This window comes from Microtus ochrogaster, chromosome 1, assembly GCF_000317375.1.
Source record: "Microtus ochrogaster isolate Prairie Vole_2 chromosome 1, MicOch1.0, whole genome shotgun sequence".
In the NCBI taxonomy this organism is placed as follows: Eukaryota; Metazoa; Chordata; class Mammalia; order Rodentia; family Cricetidae; genus Microtus; species Microtus ochrogaster.
The window spans coordinates 60939826-60961301 of record NC_022009.1 but is presented as its reverse complement, the minus strand read 5'-3'; the positions used below and the strand labels follow the sequence as shown (position 1 = coordinate 60961301).

The 21476-nt window shown below is 43.9% G+C and overlaps 1 protein-coding gene across 1 annotated transcript in view; it reads left to right on the top strand.

Moving 5' to 3' along the window:
* Nubpl (nucleotide binding protein like) overlaps positions 1 to 21476 on the top strand; it is a 183086-nt gene that overhangs the window by 152579 nt on the left and 9031 nt on the right. Inside the window, exons 8-9 of the mRNA XM_005343742.2 lie at positions 2346 to 2431; positions 19267 to 19387. Of these exons, the coding sequence (XP_005343799.1) occupies positions 2346 to 2431; positions 19267 to 19387 (207 nt within the window). The remainder of the gene's footprint in view (positions 1 to 2345; positions 2432 to 19266; positions 19388 to 21476) is intronic.

Below are 21476 nucleotides of genomic sequence, written 5' to 3'. Positions count from 1 at the left end.
CTCTCTGAGAGGAGAGCTGTGGAGTCTGACCTCACTTCCTCTTCCGCCCAGCATTCTGCTCCGTTCACTCCTCCCCCTACGTTCTAACCTATCAGGGCAAGCAGCTTCTTTATTTAATTAACCAATGGCCTTCCTCCATCACCAGAGTGCCTAAGACTAAGGCTCCAACAATGCAGTCCTTAGAGGACAAACATCCTGACCATAAAACACATGAACCCGTGTTCATCAATGAGTTGCAAATGGTAGACAAGAATAGTTAGCAAGAATGCGTTTATGTCCTGTGACTGAGTGGGGAGCTAATGCAGTAAAGAACCCCCTGTGGAGTTGTTTACTGGGAGGAACTAGTCCACAGAGCTCCTTGTTCCTGGAGGAAGAGAATAATCTGAGATCACCTGAGATGAAGGAGAGGCAGTGCTTCCACTTACTAAGATAATCGGGGCAGTGAGGTTGAACAGGGCTGGGCTCAGAAAGAGTTAGGAGCCAATGCTAGGTCACAGTCGGAGACCTTGGGAGCTGTCTAAGACATATACCAGTTTGGCAGTCAAGGAAACTGAAATCCAGACTCTACCTGAGTTTCTTGCCCAAGATTAGTCACAGCTAGATGAGGCCAGAGCTAGGATTAATTCCTTCCACATGACTGAATATGAAAATATATTAATAACAGAATCTAGACAGTGGCAGATTGTAGAAATACACTGTGTGTGCAGAGAATAATTTTGCAGAACCTGATTCATTATTTGTTAAAGCAAAGCACTCCTGGCTGGCTTTGGGTTTGTTAGTAGGGAAATTAAGAAAAGGAAGCTGGAGCCATTTTCCGAGTTGGATGGCCTGTCCAGTGGCTCAAGGGAGTGACCATCCTGGCAACGTCTGAGTCATTTTATTAATAATATACACATAGTAGTGATGATGCCGTCGGGTGCAAGGCTGGTCACATCAGACATTTGTGTCTAGTGGTGCACAGAGCGGTGGCTTAGGGAAGCAGGGATTACTGTGCTGTTCTGTGGATGGAGAATCTGAAGCCCACATAGGTTGAGTGATTCCCTGTCCACACAGTCCATCAGCTTAAGATGAACCTCAAACTTCAGTAATAGCTAAGACCTCTCATCTAAAATTTCCTCTAGATAAAAATAAATAAATAGATACTAGATAGACAGATAAAATGTTTAGTAAAGAAGTACAACCAAAACTTAAAAAAAATCAATGAAATCCAAAGTACTGACATTAATGTAAAAGATAAAGATTGCAAGACGACTGTGGCTTCCTGTTGGAGAGCTGCCCTGAGATCTTACTGTTCTAGTTTAGTATGCCTGTCTTCCCATGGGTGTGCCGCGGTCACTTGGTTCCTCTCCCACTTTCTTCTTATCTACCATCTTCCACTAGACCACCAGACAGTACTCTGGCATCATTTGAACTTAACTTTGCCTAATCGGATGTTTATTGCTGCTCCTACCTACCTCTGTTTTCATTTGCTCCGATAGAGTATCCTGCTAGGCTCTGCAATGTGTTTCTGTGTAGGTATAACTGATGGTCACATGTGATCTGTAATATTCTAGAAGAAACCACAAAATCCTAGAAGGATTTGCAGAATCTGCTAATCATACCAGGCCTTCATTGTTGCTACGTAATGAAAACCAGTCCTGCATTTACCCCTGAACGTTATCCCAGGGCCATCTGCCTGGGCAGGGTAATAGTGGGGACCCCAAGCACCTCTGTCGCCATTCAAGCCTGACCAGTCTGCATCCATATTTCTACCAAAGTCCTTGGCTTCTCTCTCTCTCTCTCTCTCTCTCTCTCTCTCTCTCTCTCTCTCTCTCTCTCTCTCTCTCACACACACACACACACACACCCCAAACCATTTGTCACAGTGTGCTTCAGAATATCAACTTTCAAAACTCATCTGGATACCTTCCCCATTGCTCTCCCTGCCTTCTACTCCCCCACCCTACACACAAACTCACTGCCCCTTTGTCCTGGTGGTGCTCCTTCTTGTCCCTCTGTCAGAACTCCATGGCCTCGTGCGCATCTTCTGTTACAATGCGGCATCCTTTGTGAGCCATCTTTGTTCTCTGGGGTGTACCCGGAAAGACTGGCCTGGTACTGTCTCACTGATGCATGTTTGAATGGGAAGAGGTTGCTCTGGCTGTGCTTGCTGCTCAGTCGGCTGATTTTAGAAGCCAGGAGTCAAGGGCAGGAATGGAAAAAGTCGACCTTCTTATTTGCTTGTGTCAAACTTGTGAGTCTTAGCCAGATAATGTAGCCAACTCCGAGCACATGATAAGATCCTGTTGGAAGCAAGCTTCCCTCAAGCATTAAGAGATAACCTCGCTTTATTTCCCTTCACTCAGGTGCTGTGATTGTCTCCACGCCTCAGGACATTGCGCTGACAGATGCACGCAGGGGTGCAGAGATGTTTCGGAAAGTCCACGTGCCTGTAAGCATTGACTCCCTCGCTGGTGAAAGTGTGAGACCTGTCTAGCCTAAGATCCAAACCATGAGCAAAGCGGCACCCAAGTTTTAGTTTAGCTTTCTGGAGAACACTTCATGAAACTCCCGGTTGGTCTTACCTGTTACTGTAGAACACATGTAAGGCTACACAAGTGTTCAAACATCATGACAATCAAGAAGGATTCTGAAGCAGGGTTCTGGGATCGCAAGCTTTCTAAGGAGCTGTGCTCTCCAAATGCGGCTAGAGTCTCCTGAGCATCTCGGGAAATGCTTTCCTGTTAGACTAGACGGCCTGTGGGACAGGAGTGAGAAGGTAACTCCTTTTCCTCTGGCTGCCTATGTTTTAACTCTTGATAGCCCACGTTCTTCTGGGGGTATTTCTGCATATTCTGTACTTGACAAAATAATGTAAGAATGTATTAAAAATAGACAAAGAATAATTAAGATCAGATGGAGCCCAAAGTAAAGTCAGCAAACAATTGCATACCATTAAGAAACTTAAATATGCTCTGAATTTCCTAGCAGCCAAAGGGAAAAGCATGTAACCAATTAAGACACTGGCCATTTGCACGTGGTTAAAACAAGCTGCTTGCTTGAGACCAGACACACGAGACTTTCACTAGATCCTTGTAAGGAAGAAACTATATCTTAAACACACTCCCTTCTTCCTTACTGTAAGGAAAAGGTTCTTCCTTCTGCGGTGTCTCAACAACAGCCCTGGAATAGTACCAGAGGTCAGTTATAACAAGACCCCTGTGATGCTTCTGTCCGTGTGGCTCTCCAAGTAGTTTTTAGAGCTAAGAGAGACAGGACCTTAAAACTCTGGTCTCGAGTGATGAAACACGTCCTGTGTCCTCATGAAGCCTCGAGTGAAGGTGAAAGGAGAGAACCAACTCACAGATTTGCCCTCTAACCTACGAGCTGTGCAGTGCATGCCCGTGCTCACATACACATACATGTAACAATGTGTAAAACCTTATCTTCAGGGTTTTCATAGTTCCCTCTTCTGCCCTTTTCTCCGTTACAAACAGTGTGATAATGTTGTTTGTTTGGGTATGTAAAGAACTCATAACTTTTCTCAAAGTCTTCAATGAGACCACAGCACAGGAAAAGTTCAGGGACGCGTTCTAAGTGTTCTTCTCTGAGAGGAGCCTTGAGAGTCGTAAGACGGTGTACACAGAATAGCCAAGGTGATCTTCCCCGCAGTGCGTCTACTCCTGCACAGCGGGAGCGGAGCTGTACACACGGACTGGACAGACAGACACTGGCGAGACTGAAGGAACCTGAAAAGGGGCCCTCCTGTCTGCTTTCTGCCCAGATGACCGCGGCTGTTTTTTCTGGGAGCCCCAAAGATGTGGTTCTCCAGTTTAGAGCCAGCGTTCTAGGCTCTGAAACTTTGCTTGGAAATAATGTAAAGCCACGGTAACCACATGGCCACTGCAGGCTGAGGAGTTTCCTGTTGCCTGTTTTGAGCCTGTGACTGTACTGTCCTCCGGGAGAAACTAGATAAAGCCCTGACTGTAGGCCCTGAGTGGTGTGAGATTAAAATATAAAGTGGCAAAGAGGGAAGAGGCCTCCTACCAGAATTGATGGCACTGAGTTATCATGTGATTGCTAACCCTTCCTGGCAAACATGAGGTTTCCGTGCCATCGATCTGTTACTGCTGCTCCACGGTTCAGGTCAGCCCCTGCCTGCCTGCTGAGGCCCAGCCCTGCCTGTGCTTCCACACTCAGCGAACCCTTGAAGGAAATGGGTTTTCAAAAAGCAGGAATCAGATTTTCTCTCTCATTTCCCCTCAGAAATGATCATTCAACTTCCGCTGTCATTTGAGATGGTAGTGGCTATGGATTGGGCCCTTCCTAGACTCTGATTGTTCAAAGTCTCATGACCATAGTTGCCACATTCAGCATGTATACTTTTAGTTCAGGTGTTATTTTCCTCTGAGACCTGTGACCCTTCTTGACCTATAAATAATGAGAAAAAAAATCTCATATGTTGTGATGGATCTCTCCCACCTCCCCCTCTTCCCTTCATCCCCCCATCCACCCTCCCCCAGTCCCCTACCCACTGTCTCCAAGTCAGAGAGTGGACCAGATAATCCCCACAGAACACAACGGAGGAAGAGAGGCTAATCACTAAACTCTGGCTGGGGTATGCTGGCTAGGTGCCTCGGAAGGGTGAACGTTCAGTATGGTAACGAGGGAATATCACCAGGAAGTGAGGGGTGGTGGGCTGCGTGGGCTCCTAGGGTTAACGAGAAGTGGAAGCAGCTGTTGGGGTCACATTTGTGATGTTAGTTTGTAGAGTTAGGGCTGTTCTGGGTCCTGACAGGGCCAGGATGTGGTCGTGGGTGTGCTGGAACTAAATGGCGAGAAATGAAAGCCGCTGGAGCTGTGCATTCTGTGGCTGCTTCCAGCGTGGAACTAATTGTTCCTCCCGCTGCATTTTGGACATCTGCCTGCTGTATCTCGGTGATAGCCTCTTTTTAGGCCCCGATTTAATCACCTGCTCTCTGTGCTGTAAAAACAGTCGAAAAGCAGGTAGACTGTCTTAACCATCTCTTAAACCCAAAAAACAGACTCACAGTAATGAGAACTTTCCAGGCCTGGGCCCTGTGTGCAGCCTCACAAGCATGGTGCCGCTTCTAGGAGTGGGGCTGATTATCAGTGAGAGGCGACTGTGCTGACTCCCGAGAGCCTTCTGGCTCTAAAAGCCCCAGAGTCTAAGAAATGGCAAAGTGTTTGGAATTAAAACGTGTTCCACAAATGCAAGGGTGATGCTGCGCTGTTTATTCCACTTTATTCCTTTTCCCTGGTTTTCAGTCTTGTTCTGTTTTCCCTCCTTTTGAAGTACATTAGTTACCATGGCAACAGTGATGTCATTGAAATTCATTGGTATGGACAGAGTTTAGTGATGTCTGCAAAACGTTTTGAAGTTAATTTAAATTATTTCTTAACTCAATGCATAGCTTGGGAAAGGAGGAAAAAGATGAAGGATTAAATTTTGCCCTCTGCCTGAAATGATAAAGAACTATAACAATTCCTTATTATAGCAGAATTTGTAGGTAGACTATTTTTCAAAAATGTAAGAATGTTTAGCCTTATCCGTTTTTTAATAATGAGTAATTTATGTATGGATCATTCTGACCCACTTTTGTTACCTCCTTTCCCAACAGCACCTCACGTGCCTTGCTGCTGTTTCACCACGTGAGTGTTTGGCCTCCCAGGGATTTTCTTACTCGGTCCTTTCTTGGGAACTAGCTCAGCTCCTGAAAAGTACCCCAAAGTGTGTTTACTCTCTTCTTCGTTACATAAGGGCTCGCCTGACTTTAACTCAACAAACAGTTGTTAGCGGATGTATTCCACGCATGCCTATGTGCAGTACTCAGTGTCCTTTATGTGGAGCACTGCTTTCCGGTCTGCTTTCTATTACCATGATAAGTGCCATGGCCAAGAATAACCCTGGAGGAAATGGTTTATCTCATCGTAAGGGCCACTGTCCATCACTGAAGGAGCCAAGGCAGGAATCAAGGCTGAAACCATGGAGGAGGGGTGCTCACTGACTTGCTTCTCCTGGCTTGCTTAGCCACCTTTCTGATACAGCCCAAGCCCACGGGGGTGGGATGCTCCTGTGTCAATTAGTAATTAGTAATAATTAGTAATCACTCTGCTGAGGTCCCTCTTCCCAGGTGACTCTAGCTTAGGTCAAGTTGACAAAAGCTGACTAGCATGGACCGTAACCTTCTATGATGACGTCAGAAAGAACAGTGCCTTTCTCTTAGTACTTTTGACCTGTTGGTTAACTCTGTGATGTCAAAGGGGCCCTGCATTCTGAGAATAAGAAAACATTCTTTTCTGGGCCCGTGGGGCTAGTGTTGGAAAAGCTTTTCTTTCATTTGCTTCTTTTCAGACTCTCTAATTTTGGACGTGGTGATCTGTTGCGTGACGAAGTCATTTCCATCCTACGAAACCCATGTTCACTTTTCAGATTTCAGCTCAGGAGTTACTTGCCCTGGGGAGTTTCATTTCCCCTCAATGTGCCACCTAAAGTTAACAATGCCTGATTTTATGTCCTTGTCCACATGTCCAGTTTGCCTCTCACCTTACTGCAGGGTTGTCTGTCTGTCTTCCTACAAGAGTCCAAAAGTTCCTGGGTGGTAAGAGAGCCTGCCCTAACCATCCTGCCCATCTCAGCACCTGGCACAAAGAAATACTGTCCCTGTGACCCAGGGTCGATGCCACCCACTGCCCACTGTTCATCCTCCCCTGGGCATAGGGTGCTCTGCCGTTTCCTCTGTCACAGCCACCATGGCCTTCCACTTCTGCAGCCTTCCTGCACCCCAGGTGTCCTCGAGATCTTCAGTGTGCCACTTCCCACCTGGGCACACTTTACCCTCAGTGTCACTTTGGAAATCTCTTTTTTTCCATCCTTAGTTACCAGGCTAGACAAGTGGACTTTTTCTTGGGGACTTGGCATAGCGTTGTTAGCTAAGAGAACATGCCCTCTCTCTGGCCTCATTGTGCTCTTCCCCTTTCGCAGAGACAGCTCCACAATAAGCTCTGTTGATGGAGGGAACGCCCACCTTGGTCTGCGTCTGAACATGTAGCTGCTCACTAAATATGTACTAGACGAATGGACTTGGTAGGATCCTTCCTGTTAAGGATATGTAAATCTGAAAACTCAGGCAAGTACAGCAGTGTTGAGCATTGCTCAGTTTGTCTGGACTGAGATCTGGACTGAGGGAGCCCATAGAAGGCTGGCCAGGGAGAACATCCACTTAGGCCGGATCTTTAAAATGTTTTAATCTGCTGGAGATTAATAGAAAGATCCAAGAAAGCATGGAGCAGTAAGGAAGTAGCAAAATGGTCAGGGCCGTCACAGCACAATGTGATGCACCATTGGTCATGAATCCGCCCAGGAAAAGATATAACCAAAGGTTTTACAGTGCATCGGCCCAAGTTCTTAAGAGAAACCCTCATTTCCTGACATTGTCTGTTATAAACACACATCCACATGCCTTTCTAGGCGATCAGGTGTAAAATGTGGCTTCTCTCTGACCAGCGTGGAGGTGATGGCAGTCAGAGCCTGATCCAGAATAGTGGCAGTGAAAGGAGAAACTCATGGAATTGTCAGGCTTGCAGTTGACTGCCTCGTGGGGTTTACACCAAACAAGCAGAAGTCCAGGGGATGTGTGGAGTTAGCTTGCCATTAATAAATCTACCAGGAGCTGGTTTTCTGCTCAGTGTGACGGTGAAGTAGTTTTACTCTCTCTTTGTTAAATGGTCTCATTCTCACCTGTTTCTCCTTTCTGTGATGCTGTAGTTTGATGTGGTTTATCCCTCGAAGGGTCCTGTACTGGTAGCTTGGTTTTCTGGATGGTGGGAGGGATGTTTAAGAGGAGATATATTTGTTAGGTCACTGGGCATGCTCTCAGAAGAGACAGTGGGATCAGTTAATTAAAATAATATAACCCAGATCACCATCTGGTTTCCTCCTTGCTGGAATGATTTCCCCTTTCCCATAAGCCCCTTCTGTATGCCATGAGATATTCATGACAGCTAAGCTATTACAGGTGCCACATCCTGTCCTTTCCAGAACTGTGAGCTCGAAGTCTCTTTTCTTCATTTATCCTCAGATATTTTGTTATAGACTGATAAAGATGTACTTAAAGAAGTATTGCCCCAAAGTGGCTGTGCAAATTTGCATTCCCATCAGCAATGGAGGAATGTTCCCCTTGCTCCACAACCTCTTCAGCATGAGCTGGCAGTCTGAGAGGTGTAAGATGAAATCTCAGACTCATTTTGATTTGCATTTCCCTGATGGCTAAGGGTGTTGAGCAGTTCCTTGGCCATTGAGATTCTTCTGTTGAGAATTCTCTGTTTAGTTCTGTGCCCAGTTTTTAAGTGGATTATTTGTCTTGTTGATATCTAGTTTCTTGAGTTCTTTATATATTTTGGAAATCAGGCCTCTGTTGGATACGGAGTTGGTGAGAAAAAAAATCTTTTCCCATTTTGTACGCTGATTGGCAGTTTCTCAGAAATAAGGGCATCAATCCACTACAAGACCCAGCTGTACCACTCTTGGGCAAATACACAAATACACAAAGGATGCTTAATCATACCACAAGGACACTTGCTCAGCTATGTTCAGAGAGTGGATGCAGGCTCCTCTGTCCTTCCATGGGCTCTCTTAGAAGTTTTCGTGTGCTCTAAACTAGAGTCCTTTTCTAAGTTACTGAATTAGTCTCATCTTACCCTCACGGCACCCAGAGAGAAAGAGAGCATCATTTTCTCCAGTTTACAGGGAAACCTGCATGGATTTATCCACACTTTGGTGAGGTGCTGAGCTCCACTAGGTACCCTCAGGCAGTCTGTTCTTTCCAGGGCTCACATTCTCACCTGTGAGTTGTGCAGCCCATCCAGAATTGAGGCTGCTACTGTGGGCACCCCGGAGTATCAGAGACAGTCTAGGAGTCCAGTGTTCGCCTCTCATTGAGCTCTGCTTGCTCAAGTGGGGAAGTGAAGGCAGAGGAAATGGGAACCCTGAAGAGTGAGCTGCAGCCATGGGGCCAAGGGTTCTGATGACAGCCGAGACGCAGAAGGAGGAGACTCTGAGGAACGCTGCCATGACCATGATCTGTGAGAAGTCCTTAGTGCAAAGGAGGATGGGAGTCGGCCATCTGTAACAATGCCTTTAATTATTATGTTAAATTGCTCTACTGGCTGTATTATAGACTTGTCGTTATGAAGGCTACTTCTTCCTGAGTAAAGCCCCTCAGTCCATTTACTCGTCACCCTGTTTCCACACACACCGTGACCTAGACCGAACTGTAGCTGTAATTTACGATGTGACCTCGAGCAGATAAGTCAGCATCAGGGTTCTCATCCATGAAACAGGGGCCGTAATCCCCACTCTGCTGGCCATAATGGCAATTGAATAAGATTGTGTATCCAGCACTTCATTATTTAGTGTATGGTACTATGATTAGTGGTTCTGACTGTTACTGTTTCCATGGCAGACGTCAGAAGCCGGTGTAAACCCTCCTTTTAGAGACTTAAGAATGCAAGGTCTCAAAAAGTTGTACCTTGTGGACCATGGCTGCTTCTCTGGTCTCTGGGAGGTGTGTAGACACAGGCTTCCCTGTTCGTTCTTTCTGTATCCTGTAAAGGAAAAAAAAAAAAAGAGCACCCATCTCACTTTTAAAATCCTAAATGGTGTATGTGTGCATGCCCCATTCAGGTGCATACCCCATTCAGGTGCAGGGCCAATACAAATCTAATTTATTTCCATGTCACTATCTATCTCTCTACTTAGCAGTGTGCCACGCCCTGCCCACCCACCACACTGTACTTCTTTTTTTTTTAATATTTATTCATCTATTTATTATGTATACAACATTCCCTCTACATGTATGCCTGCAGGCCAGAAGAGGGCACCAGACCTCACCACAGATGGTTGTGAGCCACCATGTGGCCTCTGGGAATTGAACTCAGGACCCCCCCCGGAAGAGCAGGCAACGCTCCCAACCGCTGAGCCATCTCTCCAGCCCCACACTGTACTTCTTAAAACGTAACTTTTAATGTCGTGGCCTGACAGTCTTACTTGTTGCTTTCCCGAGTCATGGTTTAAAATAGAAAGAAGATATTAAAATTTTGAGCCTACTTAATTCAGTACATTTAGACACAAAAATCCAATATTCAGAGCAATGTTGATATTTCAAGAGAATCCATTTTAAAACGTTAATAAAAGAAGTGGCGTTCTGAGCCCGTGATGGCTGGGAATGATGCTGGAATAACATGTGAGATGGGGGGACGTGGCTGGCGGTAGTCAGGCATGTAATATTTGCTTTCTTCCAGTAAAACTAGCCGAGGTAAAAAGGAAGAAAGGAGCTCATACTTTGATGAGGCATTAAACATGCTTTTAATGCCTTACAGCTGCAGCTCCGTGGCATTATGTAAATGAAGGCAGCAGAAAGCTGCTGTTTTAATGTGTCTGCTATCAGAGGACACACACAGCAGCTCTTCAATAAACATAAACAGCTTAGCAGTGTCTAAAGCACTCACAAGGTCGGAGGCTGTTTTGTTTTAGCGTGGCTCATATAGACATCACTTCTTTCCTATTTAGGAGAAGAATCTCTCGGAACAGAACTGGAATGTGGACGTTCTAGATGTTTCCTAGTTACAGCTGGCTGCCCTATCCAGGCCCCAGTGGCTGGAGGATGCTCTCTCATCAGGAGCACAGTGGCTTCTAAGCTCCTTGCTCACACTTTGCCTGCAGACTTTCCCATAGCTAGCCCTGTTCTAAATAGTCATTTGTCATGCAGTCTGCGTTTATTAATCATGGATTTCTCCTTTTTAATTATTTAGAGAGAAAATATATGATATATATATGACAAACTATACATATATACACACATAAATAACATATGTATACATATATATACACATAAATGACTGCAGGGAATTGATATCATGGAGTTGCCCTCTGATCTCCATGTGTGACCTTAGCACACATGAACACACAATGATAACAATATTAACAGTAAATCTAATCAATTAATTAAAATACTTATAATAAATCTCAGACCCTGGTAAAATGTTTTCTTACAGCTTTGTACATTTAACACTAGATAGGGTGACTTCCAAAGTACACTCATGGTCAGACTTTGTCTAGGGTAGCAATGTCCAATGGAAATACAAAGAAAGCTTTGAGTATTACTTTAAATTTTGGGGTAGCTGTATTTTTTAATGTAAAAATAAAACAGGTAAAGTTAAGTTTAACCATGCATTAAAAATATAATTTTGAGATGAACGCTATTTAAAAAATATAAAAAGACATATAAAAGATTTTTGTGTGTGCACACACACATGTGCATAATGTGGACAGGAAATTCCTACTCCATGATGCCTGTGTGAGCATTTTAGAACCACTTTGTAGAGTTGGTCCTCTTCTTCCTACTTTTTGTGGGTTCTGAGGATCAAACTTAGGCCTTTACCCACTGATCCACCTTGCCACCCTCCCCTGGGAATTGTTACTGTTCAGTAGGAAAAGAATAATAGTTTGCAAAAGCAGGCAGAATGCCTGAATAGGCACATTGTGAAAGCTGACATACAAATGACCAAAAACCATGTAAAATGTGCTCAACTTTGTTCACAATTATGGCAATGCAAATTCAAGCCACTGTAGGAATGATATCTGGGTATAATCTGCTACTCAAACTTTAAAAAGGAAATGTAAAAGCATTCATAGAAGCAAATTTACAACATCCAAAGCTTAGAAATAGCCCATATGTGCAGTAATAGAAGAGGAGATTGTAGAATGCTGGGGCTCTCTGAAAATGCATTGCAAATAAATGGCTTAACTAGATGAATCACATGGAGAGAAAAGGGCTTCATTGTATAATTCATTCCTATAAAATTCAAGATCAGATAAAATTATTGTATTAAAAAGCAGGTTTGTATGCTTTTTGGAGAAGTTTTCTTAACAGAACCTTGGTAACATGAGTATGCTCACTTCACAAGCATACACAACTTTTGATTGTGTTCCTACGTGTGTGAGCATGTATGTGTTCATGGCTACCTTGTGGATGGACTGCACGACCCCGTCATTTTGGAACTTTTCTGGGGGTAGATGTCTCAGGTGTGCACTGCAGTGTTAGGTAAGAGCAGGAGGCTGTCTCTTTTGGGAGCACATCATAATCTTACCCTACTTTCTTTGCTTCTATGGAAAGCTTCTATTTGGAGCACAAGGTTCTGGGTCCTGGTTCACAGACGCCTAATATCACATCATCTCCATTATTTGTTCTTAACGCCTTATTAAACAATTCTTCTTATGATCACTTCTTTGGATATTTTTTAAGAGTTGTAATTATATGGCTGTCAGAGACAAGTGTGGATTATGTGCACCTGAGCATAGGTGTCCACAGAGACCATAGAAAGACACGCGGTCCCCAGGAGCTGGAATTATAGGTGGTTGAGAGCCACCTGGTGTGGGTGCCAGGTGCCAAACTCAAGTCCTGTGCAAGAGTAGTGTCCACTCTTAACCACTGAGCATCTCTTCAGTTCTGTGAGCCCCTCCTGTCTGGAAACAACTGTTGAGCTAAACGTGCCTACATAAAAGACACTGTTGTGAGTGAGTAGCTCAAGGAATCTTTAGTATTGTTTGTAGTCAAGAAACGGAGCAACTAATTGCCCTGAAATAAATACATGCATTTGTTCTCTGGTTTTAAACCAAACTGTCAAGAATGCAATGGAGAAAGAACAGTCTCATTGATAGATGGTGCAGAGACAACTGGGTATCACCTGAAAAGAATTAAATTAGATCCTACCTCACACTTGTACAGAAGCCAACTTCAGATGGTCTACAGGCATAAGTGTAAGGGTGAGACTATAACCCTATTAGAAGAAGACCTGAGAAAAGCTACCCTGTGACCTTCCTCTGCGCAGGGACCTTCTGGAGGTAACTGATATAGAAATGGGAAAACAGTGTTGCATCACCATAAGTAAGAAAGCAATTGACAGAAAGAGAGACAAACTGTGAAATGGGTAAAGTGTTTTCAAACTATGTGTGTGGTAAGGGTTGTCTTAGTGAGGGTTTCTAATGCTGTGGTAAAACATGACCAGGAACAATTTGGGAAGCAGAGTATTTATTTCTTCTTACACGCCAACATCACAGTTCATCATTGAAAGAGTTCAGGGAAGGAACTCAAAGCAGGAACCTAGAGGCGGTAACAGAAGCAGAAAGCATGCAGGGATGCTGCTCAGTGGCTTTCTCAGTCTGCTTTTTTATACAGCCCAGGATCTGCCCAGGGTTAGCACCACTCTTGGTGAGAAAGGCCCTCCCACATCAATCGTTAGTCCAAAAAATGCCCCCCAGACTTGCCTGCAGGCTGATCTTATGTAGACATAATCTCTATTAAAATCCCCTCTTCCCGGATATCTAGTTTGTGTCAAGTTGATTAAAAACCACCCAGCATAGGGGCTACTATCAAAATATGCAAAGAACTCCAAATCCAGCTGCAAGGGAAAGAGTGCAAAAAAGACTTCGAAATGATCATTGGGTTTGTGAAAAGTTCTGGACATCACTAACTGCAGAAATGCAAAGGAAAACCTCTCAGTGACGTTGTTAGAGGATGCTCTACAAGAGAATGGACAAGCCTAGGAGAAGTAGAGGAAGAGTCCTGCACATGGCTCGAGGAAATGTAAATTACTACAGCATCACGAGAGTATATAGAGCTGTGTAAACCTTCAAAGACTTTGTTTTTAATTGTGTGTCTCTTGGTATGAACATATAAGAGTTCAGATGTCCATGGAGGCCAGAAGAGGGCATAGGGTCCCCTGGAGCTAGAGTTACAGGTAGCTGTCAGCTATAAGTTATAGACAATTGACCAGGGTGTTGGAAACCAAACACTAGTTCTCTGCAGGAACAGTACTTGTGATGTGGGAGTGTCATATACCAATCTGTTGATTTCATTGGTTAAGTAATAAACAAACTGCTTGGGCTCATAGCTTAGAACATAGGTGGGTGGAGTAGACACAACAGAATGCTGGGAGGAAAAGGAAGTGAGGTAAGACGCCTCAGACAAAGACGCCATGCTCCCCTCTCCTGGGCGGATGTGGGGATAGCTCTGCTTTCTGAGGCAGACGTGATTCAGCTCTGACCCAGGATGGATGTAGGCTAGAATCTTCCCGGTAAGCACACCTTGGGGTGCAACACAGATGATTAGAAATGGGCTAAATTAATATGTGAGAATTAGCCTAGAAGAGGCTAGATAGAAATGGGCCAAGCAGTGTTTAAATGAATACAGTTTGTGTGTTGTTATTTCGAGCATAAGCTAGCAGGCAGCTGGGGTGCTGGGGACGCAGCCCCGCCGCTCATATTACTACATACTTGATCGTAACTGTTAAACCATCTCTCCAGCCCTTTCAAATTGTCTTTTCTGTTAAGAGGAAAGCCACAAGATCCTATGGAACTAATGTCAGCATACCAAAGACATGCCTGCACTCTTAAGTTATTTTTAGTGTTATTCACAGACACCATTATGTGGGACCAGTGTAAATGACCACCAACAGATGAGCAACTAAAGATCATTATTTATATTCACAGTGGAACGCTGTTCAGCCTGAAAAGTCTTGTTGTTGCAACAATATAGATAAATCTGGAGGGCATCATTTGAAGTAAAATTAGCCAGGCACAGAAAGACAAATGCTTCATGATTTCAGCTATATATAAGCTCTAAAGTGTTTAACTCACAGGGGAAGAGAATAAAATGGTGGTTTTTAAGGTTGGGAGTTGGTCAAGGAAAGTAACACTTCAAAGTAAATGGAACCCAGGGCCTACAGCCTTCCACTCTCCTCACATGGAACACAGCTCATGAAGCTGGAGTCTGGCCTGTCCGTGAGCTTCCTGTGACTGGGGTGGCACAGTGCTTGTCGTCATGAACCTGATGCAGTTTGCCTGGTCATGACCACAAATGTCACATTGATGGTGGACAGTGGCTGTGCCTCCTGATTTGCTGCACTGTGGGGGCATGCAAGAATGTGCCTGCTTGACCCTTAGTGAACATCTGGGCACTTTCCCAACTTTCCCACTGTGATGTGCTCACATCTGGGTTGGTTTGCTACCTGGAGTGGGCCTAGTCTAAGTCAGTGGGTAGATACAGCCCGACAGCTTTGCAGCTTTACAGAAGGCCGGCAGCCAAAGCCTGAGCTGTTCCTCCTCACGGCCGTGGGTGTTTTCTCTTGGGTTTGGTTTTGATCGTACTGGTGCTCATTTTTTTCTAACTCAGATTGCTTTGTATGTCTTCTTTGATAAGATACTTGAAAAGCTTTTACCTGTCTCTCATTGTGTTGTCTGGCTTTATTGATTGTTTCCAATAGAAAGTCTAATGCGAAGCTTGTGTTGTAGAAGCCCTGCCCTGCTCTATAGTCTCCCCTTCCTTTCAATGGCACCTGCTTGTTTCTTCATATTGTTAGAGTCCTATTTAACTGTAGGTGCTTCGGTTTATCTCTAGTGTTTTTCTGTCTGCCTCTGAGGTTGTAAGTGTCCCTGCTTGGGTTCTCCTGAGAGCTTCTGGTTTGCATGAAGTTAGTGTCTGTGTGGTGTAAATGGTGGGCCATGGTCTGCCAGCTTCCTGTGGCACCCAGCTAGTGTGCAAGCGCTGTGTCCTTCCCATTATACAGCTGTGGCATTCACACAGAGGTCACTTCTGGACTCCATGCTGTTCCCTTACAGCCACCTTTGCTGCTGCTGTTAATAATGAAGCCAAGTGGCATATGGGTGAAGGTCTTGAGACAGAAATTCTAGTCAAGTGCAGTTAGTTTATTCAGACAGATGAGGAAGCAGTATCAGGGTGTTTACCCTCAGTACCACTATACATGAGAGCTCAGTGTTCCAACCCTCACGAGAGGGTTTGGTTTTCATTTCTTTTAATTTTACTTTTGTCAGATGGTGTTTTGTTGTAATAAGGAGTGGTAGGCTACGTTCCTAGCACCCGGCCGCCCGCATGGCTATCTTTATACCTGAAATAATTACACGGAAACTGTATTCTTTTAATCACTGCCTGGCCTATTAGTTCTAGCCTCTTATTGGCTAATTCTCACAGCTTGCTTTAACCCATTTCTAATATTCTGTGTAGCACCACGAGCTGGCTTACCAGGAAAGATCTTAACCTGCGTCTGTGTCGGGTGGTGATGTGGGAGTGATATTTTTCTAATCTGTTGCTTTCATTGGTTGATTAATAAAGAAACTGCCTAGGCCCATTTGATAGGCCAACCCTTAGGTGGGCGGAGTAAACAGAACAGAATGCTGGGAGAAAGAAACTGAGTCAGGGAGTCGCCATGATTCTCCCACTCCAGACAGCCGCAGGTTAAGATCTTTCCTGGTAAGCCACCTCGTGGGCTACACAGATTATTAGAAATGGGTTAGATCAATATGTAAGAGCTAGCCAATAAGAGGCTGGAACTAATGGGCCAGGCAGTGTTTAAAAGAATACAGTTTCCATGTAATTATTTCGGGTAAAGCTAGCTGTGCGGGCAGCCGGGTGCCAGGAATGCAGCCCTGCCACTCCTATTACAAGAGGGTGGGAGAATCATGGCGACTGCCTGACTCGGCTTTCTTTCTCCCAGCTTTCTGTTTTGTTTACTCTGTCTATCTAATTTTCTATCCTATCAAAGGGCCAAGGCAGTTTCTTTATTTAACCAATGAAAAGAACTCAAAACAGAAGACTCTCCCCCATCAGTGTTTCATATATCCCAAAACATATTTATGCTTTATATATATGTTTATATGTTATAGCACATGTATTTTGTAGTATTATTATGTTATTTTCATAATAAATTACAAAAATGACATTACACGGAAATCATAAAAAAAAAAGAAAGAAAATTCTTTTTTTTCCCTCCCTTTATATGAGCTAAGGCAAGGTGGGGTTCTGAGTATCAGTAACTATCTGGTGGTTTTAGTCAACGGTAGCTGGATTCTCTTTTCCCACGTGTCTGTTTTCTCTGTGTGGTACTCAACTATGGCATCGGTACTGACAAAGCAGCCACTGTTGGGGCACCAGGACAAAGAGGACAGAAGAGGGAGTTAGCCCCAAGATTTTCACTAGAAGTGATGCCCACATTACTTTGGCCTACACATGCTGTGTGTCCTCACCTAACTGGAAAGCAGAAAATTCCTACTTTGTGCCCAGGAGGAGAACTGGCTGTATTTCAGACAGGCGATCACCTCCCACATGATTGATTTTTGAGCACGTGGTCCTGACTTTGTGTTTGTCTAAGAAAAATAAACAAAGACAAACTCATTTTCATTTCTCATCATAGCATGTTGTTTTTAAACCTCTGAATAAAATTACTGTGGGTATAGTCATGGGGGCCTTTGCTACCCAATCCCTTCCATGGCTGCTCTTCGCACTTGCAGAGCGCAGACATCTGAATACCCACGCATGTCCTCCCCTTCAGCTGCAGGTCATACCCCAACTCACCTTGCAGTTTCCAACGGGAGACGTGTACTTCCTACTCACGAATAAATGTTTTTCTTTCCTTGTTTTTGCCTGGCTTTTCTGTAACTTTTAGGTTAGATCTTTCCTCAACGAAACTGTCTCAGATGCTGGAGTCAATAAATCCTCTCCAATCTGTTCTCATAACACTCTGTACTTTACTTCCAGGACAAATCTTTTTTGCTCAATCCATTTCTCCAATTACAGTTCGAGCTTTAATGCTCTGCTCGTCCCACTGTAGGCTCTCCCTTGGGGCTAGCCCAGTTACTGGCATGTAAGTGCACATTAAATGCTATTTGGTTATATCTGGATATTTTATGTCTGTGACATTTGAGCGGTCTGCAGAGAATGCATCTGGGTGTTTCTGTAGTCCACAGAGGATAGTGTGACCATGAGAGGTGAACCGCAGAAACTGCAGGTACATTCATGCTACGCCTCTGTGCCGTGGGGCTAAGAGCTTCCAGATTAAGAGAGCTTCTCCTGTTCTCTCTCTATTAAAATGCAGCAACCTAGATTTTCACTGTATTTGTGTTTTTCATGTTCTCTCTTATTGAGTAGTGTTTTTTTATGTTTATGTTGAAAGCCCTAAAGTCAGGGTATATATAACATTCAACTTAAATGGCAGTTAAACTGCCCAAACAATGGGGACATTATATAGTCACAGTCGATAAACAAACAAACCTATGACGACATTGAGCTGTGTTTTCTCCTAGCCTTCTGGAGGTAGTGTTGAATTCCCAAAACATGGTGTGCTTTATTTTTCGTATTACTTTGCATCAGCCAAAGACTGTATATGAACTGGTTTGAAAAGCTGTGCTGCACTCGACTCCACTGCTTTTGCACTGCACAGATTCCTCCACTGCTTCTGCGCTGTACACAACTCCTCCACTGTGTGTAGACAGCCTTTATCTTCTCTGTTCCTCCTTTCAGAAGCAATAATCAATCTTATCACCGTTGTCTATCAGTGCCATCATGGGCTGTCAATGCTAGTCTTCATTTAAAATGCAAAAGATCTAATACTCTCCTACAGTGAGGGTCTATGGTGGAGCAGATAGGAAGGCACAGATACAATTATCCCTATCTACACTCTCACCGTGAAGCTCTGCGTTCTTCGTCCAGGAGAGAGCCACTGTTTAAATCCATATGAGTGAGACTGCAAGGTGCATGGATGCAGATGACATTTGCAAGACCTGTTTGCTTATTCAGTGCTACTGTTCAGTAATAAAGTTTCGTAAAGCTCTATGCCTAAAGCCTGGGAAAAAGAAGGAGATGGGAACTGTTGGTGAAATTTTAAAGTTTTATTCAAATAGCAGCAGAGGGGGAGAGGAGACACAGACAGACAGAAAGAGACAGTGACAGAAATTGAAGAGGCTAGAGCAGACAGCAAGTTATTACAGTGATTTAACTCTGACCCTGGCCCTCCTCACCTCCCTGTGACCCTACCACCCACTTCATGACCAGCTATGTACGACTGTTGCATTTGCAACCTTGGCTGTGCTCGTGCTCCTGACTGTGTCTTGGCTGCAGACACCACTGCCTCTCAGGTTGCCTACCTACTGTCCCTGAAGCAACAATTGTCTCTGAGAATTCTGCCCTGGCCAAGCATTTTAGCTCCTGTTATCCCCTTTTAGCATTTATGGCTATGTTAGTGACCTGTCCTCATCTCTCGCTTGTGAGCTCCACAAGAGCAGAGAGCCCTGCCATACTCACAATATACCACTACTAGGTGCCCAGTAAATTAATTACATGCTATAATTAAGATATAAAATTGTAAACTATGATGTGCTGTATTTTCAATTTTAATGTGTTTTTATTATTCTAGGTTCTTGGCCTTGTCCAAAACATGAGTGTCTTCCAGTGTCCAAAATGTAAACACAAAACCCATATTTTTGGTGCTGATGGAGCAAGAAAACTAGCACAGACCCTTGACCTTGATGTTCTAGGTAAGACCTTAGCATGCTCTTGATCTTGACGTTGCAGGTAAGACCTTAGCATGCTCTTGATCTTGACGTTCTAGGTAGGACATTAGCTTGCTCTTGATCTTGACATTGTAGGTAAGACCTTAGCATGCTCTTGATCTTGATGTTCAAGGGAAGATCTTAGAATGCTCTTTCATGGAAGAAATGACAGTGAAATCTGGCATGGAATGCAACTTAAGTAGCTGTGTGGAGCTTTGTGTTTTGAAGTGCTAGCATAGCGCCACTGTATACATCAAGTTCTCCTTGGCCTCTGTGAATAAATAGGCTTGTTCATGATATGATTTTTATGACAGATTAAAAACTGTGTATATGTTCATTTTAAGACAAGAGATGTGATCTGAGTACCATGGTCTGAAGTCATCTTTTAAAGGGCGGTAGTTAGCTTGATTGTAGTGTAGGAAGAGAAAAATCATGTGAGGAGTGGGGAAAAAAACAGATTTTGGGTAAAACATAATTTTCCAAAAAATCCACAAGCAAGCTATGGATGTTGAAGGCAATGTGCTTCTCTATGACAGTCATGAATGAGCTTCTGTCCTGAGCAGAGACTAGCTCAGGTACTGGCTTCAAATAGCTGGAAGTTAAGATCCTTTAGAGATGAAAGGATTTCAGAACATTCTCTATTGTAAGTTTCTGAAAGTTAATGCTAAACGTATTATTGTTATTATTCATTGCTCTGTAGTAGCAACTACAATGCCAGGTGAATGCTAATGATATATTTTGATACATTACTATAATTATAGCCACTAATTATATTCTGAACCTGTTTTTATTTAACCTAGAAAGTTCAGTTTTCCAAATCTGCATAATAATGTAACAGATTGACTTTCACTTATGTAATAAACAAATGTGTAATTATAATGGCATTATTGAATTATGCTGGCACTGTAATTCCCTAACTTAGAACGAGCAAGACAGTTTTCTAAGTCATTTTTTTGGAGACTGGAAGTTCTCTCTTCAGCAGCTGCTCACAAATGTATGACGACTTAAAAGTGTGTCAGAAGTCGTGACTGCTGGACACTCTGTGGAAGAGCCTCGCCACATTGTCACAGGAAAGGAAGTCAGGAGGTCCCACTCACCTACTTAACACAGTCAGGGAACCCCAGCGAGATCTGTGAGCTGCAGCAAGCGTGTGCTTATGAGGAGGTTGGAACTGGGATGAGGAACTGAAACCAACAAGAACTCGCTCAGCCTCACCCCCATTCTTCTCTGGCCTGTCGGTTGATTGTTTCTAAAACAGCTGTTTGAATTTTTAAGTTATGTTTTTAAGTGTATTTATGCTGTGTGTGTTGGGATGAAGGGTGGCTGTACAGGCGCCATTGCATTCATGTGGAGGTCAGAGAAGAACTTTCAGAAATCGACTCTCTCCTTCCAGGACGTGAGTCCTTGGAATTGAACTCAAGGCTGGGTGTTCTACGACTGAGCCACCCGTCCAGCCTGAAGTGGCTGTTAGACCTTTATCCACACAAACCGAAAGGGATATTGATACACAGTAGTTAAGTCTCAGAGCATCCCAGAGAAAATCTGCCCAACATCTGGAATGTGCCCTGACTCTTTTTTAAGATGCCCTTTCTGACCGGAGTGCTCCCTGGGCTTCCATTTCTCACTGTGGCCTCTCATGGTCCTCTGTGTCTGTGCGCTAGGACTCTCTGGAGGGCAAGTTCAATGTCAGCAGGTGACTGTATGAAATACAGAATTGGCCTTTTCACTCCATTTCTGCAGCAGAAAGAAGCCATTCGGGTTTCCTTGATATTCATAAATCAAGATAAAAACTTTCTGGGTTTCTAAGTACTTTATTGTAGCATTTACCTGTCTGCTCTGGTGAGAATCTCCTGCAGTCTTGAATTGATCTGCAGAAGGGTTGTCAGATTTGCTGCAACGCTAAAATTCTTAAATGAAATAATCATGGATGTTGTCATTCAGATGTTGGATGTTTTATTTGTCATGGCTCTCTAAAGGACTAGAACTCTGCATATGAGAGGGGGGAGAAGAGAGAGAGAGAGAAAGAGAGAGAGAGAGAGAGAGAGAGAGAGAGAGAGAGAGGCAGACACAGAAA